This window comes from Egretta garzetta, unplaced genomic scaffold (assembly GCF_000687185.1).
Source record: "Egretta garzetta isolate BGI_Z169 unplaced genomic scaffold, ASM68718v1 scaffold323, whole genome shotgun sequence".
In the NCBI taxonomy this organism is placed as follows: domain Eukaryota; kingdom Metazoa; phylum Chordata; class Aves; order Pelecaniformes; family Ardeidae; genus Egretta; species Egretta garzetta.
The window spans coordinates 4,250,987-4,258,013 of NW_009259435.1; the positions used below are offsets into that span (position 1 = coordinate 4,250,987).

At 49.1% G+C, this 7,027-nt stretch overlaps 1 protein-coding gene across 1 annotated transcript in view; it reads right to left on the reverse strand.

The window, feature by feature from the left end:
- Positions 1-1,868: 1,868 nt before the first annotated feature.
- MOGAT2 (monoacylglycerol O-acyltransferase 2) overlaps positions 1,869-7,027 on the reverse strand; it is a 28,188-nt gene continuing 23,029 nt past the window's right edge. Inside the window, 5 exon segments of the mRNA XM_009637146.1 lie at positions 1,869-2,023; positions 3,547-3,746; positions 3,881-4,055; positions 5,489-5,566; positions 5,569-5,692. Coding sequence (XP_009635441.1) covers positions 1,869-2,023; positions 3,547-3,746; positions 3,881-4,055; positions 5,489-5,566; positions 5,569-5,692 — 732 coding nt within the window.

A 7,027-nucleotide genomic window follows, 5' to 3' on the forward strand; every position in this document is an offset into this window, starting at 1 on the left:
TCCAGCCACCCATCTGTCATCTCCCCAAATCCTCTCCCACACCCACTGCTGACATCCACCCCAACAGCAGCACCTTTGCTCCTTTTCCCATTGCATCAAGATCTCAGCTCCTTGTCATCACCCCTGGAGACTTCCCCCATCCCCACAGCATCCCGTGCTGTGTCCCCGAGGGCACAGGGATCACTCCCCTCCAGCACCAGTCCCCATTGGGATGTTTGGAGAAGGTCATGGTGATGTTCCTGGGATCTGCAAGTGGCATGGCTGGTAGCAGGGAAGGCAGAGGAAAGGATAGGAAAAAACAACTGGAGTTAGGGTAAAGCTTGGATGGTGATGAACACCAAAAGAAAAGAGTGAGAGAGAATAATTTTTACTTTCCTGGTGCATAAATCTCCCTCCTGCTTAGGCACCTCTGTCCTTAAATAAGGACAAAAGAAAAAGTCTATTAATAGAAGGCAAGCAAGAAATCATAGCAGGTGACCTGCTTTATTTGACTGGATTAAGTGTAGGATTACAGGAATGTTTAGAAATGTCGATAAGGGCTCCATCAAATTCTTCCCTGTTGCTGCTTGTTTTCTGGGAGTAGAAAGGATTTGCAGATGGTTATTCAGATTAAGAATCCGGTGGAGTAATTTGATCAGGGCAGGAGGAAAGGGAAAAGAAAACAAAACACAATGATGGCCCTGGTATTGTCAGTATAGAAACAGTTCTGGGTGTTTTCCTTGTTGAATGCAATTCTTGCAGCTGCAGTAAGAAAAATCCCGGGTGCGACGAAGCGTTCGTGCTCTGCAGGATTTCTGGTGGCTCCTTGCAGGTGGGGAATGGGACGTGGGGAAGAGAAGGAGAAATGAAGGGAGAGAGAGAAGAAGGTGATGGTGTGAGGGCTCTCCAGGAGCGACGCAAAGCTGATCTGAGCAGATGGCTTCCTGCCACCTAAAACTTCCACCTTGTAAAATCCCATTAAGTGCGGAGTTTAATAAAGTTCTGGATATCAAGAAGCAGCAGCTATTTAAAGCCTTGATCACCTGCCAAGCCTGGCTTTATGAGCCATCTTTCCTGTCCCAAATCACTTCTCTCTTCTCCCATCTCCTGGCCATGCGTCTCCTCCGGCCTCGTTAGTAAAATGAAGTGCACAGCGACAGCGCTGCCATAGCTGGTGATAGCCCAAGGTGTTCCCATGCAGGGGTGTCTGGGGTTAAATTAATAACATTTATTCATTTCAATTATTTGCCCAGGTAGAACGAACCCTCTGGATGAACCCTTTGCCTTCTGTAAAGGTTTTATTTCTTTCGGCCCAGGGCAGCATCGTGTTGCTACTGAGGGTGCCTGGCACCGTGCTGGGTGCACGAGCTTTCTGATAAACGGTGTTTCAGGTGGGGAGAAAAATGCCCAGAGCAATTAAAGACATGAAGAGCACCAAGCAACCAATGATCATTTATCGTTCTAAACAAATTCTATTTAAAAAACCCCATATGCATTCAGCAGAAATTGTGGCTCCTCATCCCATTTCTGAATGAAAATAATGCAAAGAAAACTTTCAATAATTCATCTTTGTCTATAAATATCTTGAAAAACTGGCCTCCAAACCAGATTGGAAGTGTGAGTTTTCTGTTGGAGAGTTTCAACAGTGCTGGGTTGGTCAGATGTTGGGTTTGGGTTTTTTTTTCCTTCTTCTTTATCTCTTTTATGCGTCCTACAGGGAGAAAAAGAGGAAAACTCTGGCCCTAAACCCACGCAAATGCTGGGAAAATCAAGTCCTTCTCCCTACAGAGCGTATGTTAACTGTGACTGAGGTGAGGTTGTGAAATAGTTCCAGAGATAGAGGAAAACTTGAAGCTTGATCTCCATGGTTTCACCTTGCTTGAGGAGCTCTATATAAATTCCAGGTGCCTGTCTTCTGGGATGTTATATTTAGCTTTGTGCTCCTCAAAGAGCTTGCACAATTCATTTAAGTATTTCTGGTGGACTTGATCAACCTCTTCCTCGGAGGGTCTGGGCTTCCTCTGCACTGGAATTGGCTTCCCAACTGGAAAACAAGCACAGGCACTAGGAGGAGCCAGCGTCAGGTCCCGGTGGGTGCTTTGTACTTCTTAACACAGAGCTGGGCTCCACCTCTCCAAGGGTAGAATCATAGAATCGTTTGGGTTGGAAAAGACCTTTAAGATCATCGAGTCCAACCATTGTGGTGGACAGATTGATATGACCAGACATGTCTTGGGGTTTGGGAGGCAGCACAGACAAGGAGGCAGGGAGATGGTGGTGCAGATCCTGTCCTCCCAGGTCCCATCTCTCCTTGCCTCAGTTTCTCCATCTGCAAAGTTGAGTAATGCCAAAGACCCTCTGTGTAGCTCTTTGAAGTAAAGAGTACTGCATCCCAGTGCAGTCCCTACAGCCACTCCCAACATCTCAGATGTGCTGCAGATAAAGGCAACATCATCCTAATGTTTGGGTTGGGCTTTCCAAGCTGTTCCCACATGGCCCTGCATTGCAAATGGGGAAACCGAGGCACGGGGGAGCCTAAGGTTATCTAAATACGCTAGCGATTGGGGTGCTTCCACTTTGCTCAGATCAAAGCCTCAGTGAATCATCTGCTTTTTATTAGGAACCAAGTACCCCCTATCTTTAGAAAATTATGCTTTTTTCAAGGGCAAATCTAAACTATTTGATTCCCAACACCAGAAGAAGCCCCTTCCCATCTCCCAGAGCCACCAGCAGCAGGACCAGGTGCCTGCAGGGCACAGGGAAGTCCATGAGGTCTCTCTCATGTTCTGGTCTCTTACTCAAATTGTGTTTGTCAAGTGACGGAGGGTTTCATCATCCTGTAACGCTGCTCCTCATCGGACTAATGAAGAGCCCTTGTGATACTGCACAGCTCATAAAACCATTGAGACAATCCAAAGCGGTTGTAAAACAATTAGAAGTAATTGCTGGCTGTCAAACCTAATCAGTGGGGTGAGCTCTGACCTTTCCAAACAGCCTCTTTAGTTAGACTGATTCATAGAACATCGGTCACACCGGTGGGCCAAGCATGGGGTTGTTGAAACCAGGCAAAGCTTCTTCAAAATGAAAGACTTTTCTGAGATTTGGTCTCCCATGTGGGCATGGTCTCAGGTCAAAACAGGGTGACTTATTCATGTGCAAACAGGTTGGGGTTTGTGGCTGGCTGCACTGGACACTGTGCAAACCTGCAAACCGTGTAGGTGTTGACCTACTTGTGTTTGTGAAATTTGCTCTAACCCAACGTTATTGAAGTGGTTCGCACCACTGGGTTGCACTGGAGTTGGGGTTGGCTGTGTCCCACAGGAGTGATGGGGTGGCCACATTTGCTCTGGGGTTTTCTCAGCACAGCCCAGATGACCTGGGCATGATGCATGAGCAGTTGGGGATGCTCCTTTGCCAGTGCGTTTCTAGCCCACCGCAGCTCGTGCTCTCTGGCATGATGCTGCAGCCCAGCAGGAGGATGACACAACCCAGGAATTGTCCCCGGTCCCCCTTTTGGCCAGGCTGAGTGTGGCCAGCATCATGCAGGCATACTGAGGAAGGACTTACCGACAGTGCAGATGGGCCGCCGGTAGGGTATCAGCCCGAAGCTGTACTGGAAGATGCCTCGTGCATGGAAGAGGGGAAGGGAAATGCCCATGATCTGCTGGAGCCGGTGCTGGAGCTGCCGCAGCCGGGAGCCCTTGGGGTTTCTCACCTGCCTGTAGAGGTCATTCTCCCCAAAGGAAAAGATGGGGACCAGAGGGGTGCTGTGGGGAGCCAAACCCAATATAGGGGCATGGTTAGCAAAGTCCACCCCAAAACACCTCTCCAAAATCAGCAAGATCACCCCAGTAACCAGCCACAGACTGGAAGCACCCCTCGACCCCATCCCCTGCATCACCCGTGCTTGATGGCCAGGCGGACAAATCCCTTCCTATTCTTCAGCAGCAAGGTGTAGGATCCTGGCTGAGCATCCAGCGCCTCCTGTGCCCCTCCAACGATGATGGCCAGCATGTTCCCACCCCCTGGCTTCTGCAGCACGTAGGATGCACTCTCCTTGTCGGAGGAGACAAGACCTGGGGGGGCAGAGAGAAAGAAAAAATGAGCATCTGTAAAACCCATACAACTGTGGTTTGCTCTGTAGGATTTTTCCCCATTATCCAGCTCCGGAGGGGTGCTAGACACTTTATTTTCAGAGATTTCCTACACTTTGACAATCCTAGCCCAGCTCCCCTGAAAGGTGCTGGATTCGTGCATAGCTCTGCTGTGTGAATATACAATTATCCCTTTGCTGCCTGGCCTAGAACTGAGAAATGGGAGAAAAAATCAGGAAAAAAGTAAACTCAGAACTAGCTGCACTTAAGCCCCAGGGAAAAATCTGTTTCAGTTTGTTGTCAGATGAAACCATGTCCAACCCTGAATCATTCCAGAGGCAGTAGAACATTTGCTTTAGGTCAAAACGCACATGAATTTCCATGGATGCTGCTAATTTAAAGTGGAATTTAATGCAGAATTTGGTTGTTAGTTACTTACAAAAGTTAGAAGCCTTTAGTTCTGAAATGACAAGGCAATGTTGTTTTGATTTATAAAAAAAAAAAAAAAATAATCCTTGTTTCAGGGGCTGAAATAATTTGCAAATTAAAGCCTCTTTGTCAAATGGATTCAATCGACCTGAAAATGAGCTACGCACCAGACTCCCGCGTTACAGCGATTAAACCTTCCTTCGCCTGGGTCATAACTCTCTCATATCTCACTGTTATGATTCCTCGCTCTCCGTGTAAATATTTTTTCAGCAGCAGGAGCCAGGGTTTACATGGAAAACAGGGTGATGAATCTGTTGAATCCTGCCTACGACATGAGCCCGTTTGGCTGGGGAAGTGGCCGTTCCCCGAGCCCACCCGTGAGAGGTGGAGGTCACCTCCTGCCAGGCTCCAAAAATCTCTCCAGACTCCCTTTCCTCTCTCTCCATTTAATTTTTACCTATTCCTTTCCATTTCTTCTTCCTCTCCTGCCACGTGGTTTCGCAACAGCGCGAGCTGCTATTTGCATCCTCTCTCCCTGGCTGCTCCTTCCCTGCAAGCAGCAGCTCCAGATAAATAGGTTTTCTCTTTCTTTCAGTGGCAGCCACAATTTCAAGCCTGAATATTATTTTCATGGAAAGAAAAAAAATACGGGACCCCCTGGTCTTGCTAGTCTTGGCATTTTTGCTCGCGATCTGCTCTGCATTTTGCTATTACCTGGCACAGCGATGCCCTGAGCTTAGAGGCAATCTATGAAGTTGGACAGCAGAGATAACAGCTAAGAGGGCAATTTTTAACTTCAGGGAGTTTTTGGGTTCCATCTCCAGTAGCTGTGTCCTTGCATGGGGTCAGATTGGCCGCAGGTGGGGACAAAAAGACCCTCGGCTCCTCTTCCCAAGCCTCCCTGGTGTTTTCGCTCTCTGCTCCCCCAAAAAGCATCCGACTCACCCACCCACCCCCCCGCTTGCCCGTGCTGCCACCCTGCTTACCTCCGCTCATCAGGTAGTCCCTGAAGAAGGGGATGCGAAACCACAGGGAGAGCATCATCAGGTGTGGGGTGATGCAAAAAAGAGCGTGGAAAAGCTCGATGCCCCTGTGCAGAAATTGATAAAGGCTCCTGCTGCCAGGACCCCGTGGGGATGAAATCCCATCAGGTAGTTCTGCCTAGGGTCCAGCTCCGCCGTCTTCACCAGCTGGACACAGGGATGGAGCCAAAAATGGGGCCATGAGTTAGTGCTGTCACCTTGAGGGGGGTGGAACATTGGGTATGGAGAGCAGACGGGGGATTCCTGGAGGGGGGTCCCTAGCACCCACCGTGCCTTCTGTGGGAAAAGGCCAGCTGGAACAACTCAATCATTTTTCACTGAGATGTATTTCATTGCCTGTCCTTCCATCCCCTCCCACCCATTGGCCCAAAATGACATTTCCAATGACACAGTTCCTCATGTTGCCTTGAGCTGGCCTCGATGCTGTTGGGAACCTACTTTGTTTAAAATGTCCTCCAATAAATTTTCTAATATAGGAAAAAATACTAAAAAGTGAGAAAAGGGCAATTATTTCCACCCCCCTCCACTCCACAACCAGAACAGCAAAGGGACTGCAGAATCACTGGTCATGATCCATGTAAAGCTGCTGCCTGGCACAAGGACTGATCAACAGCAAAGGGTGATCCCACCCTGAAACTCATGTCAGGTGATTCAAGGATGCTTTTGTACATGGTAAGGTGGGATCCAGCCCCCAGACATCTAACGGAGAAAGAGCTGATGGTTTTCTTTCCATTGGCCTGCAAGAACCCATCCACTTGTGCCTGTGTTGGGTGCCCAGGTCATCCAAGAGTCCATCAAAGAGCAACAGATGTCTGCCCGAGGTTGCTGCAATTTTACTGGGACGAGGGAATGAGGAATGCCCACGTCCAGCCTTTAGAGATGGACAGCATGGATTGTAGATACAGCCCAGCACATGGCCAGCCCTTGAGGGTTGGCTAAGCACCTAGCTGAAATACTCGGGCAATCTGAAAGTGGGTTTGGAGCCTGTGAGATGCTACGCGGGAGAACAGGCACCACAGCAGAGGAGGGGATGATTAAAGGGAGGTAAGGGACAACCAAGGTTTGGATTCTGTGGGTTACACTTGCTATGGACTGCCCAGAGGAGATGGGCTGGTGTGACAAACCCGCCCTCCAGCTATGCCACTGAGAAGACCCTGCCATGCCAACACCAGCCATCACAAGCATAACCCAAGCTGAAACAGTCAAAACCGAATGCTGATGCCTTTGCACCCTTTCTGTGAGTACCAAGGATGCTCACAGCACCAGGGAAGCATGAACCTTCCCAAGGTATCAGGAATAGTGTGACCAGCAGGAGTAGGGAAGTGATCATCCCCCTGTACTCGGTGCTGGTGAGGCTGCACCTCGAATACTGTGTTCAGTTTTGGGCCCCTCACTCCAAGAAAGATGTTGTGTTGCTGGAACATGTCCAGAGGAGAGCAACCAAGCTGGGGAGGGGTCTGGAGCACAAGTCATACGAGGAGC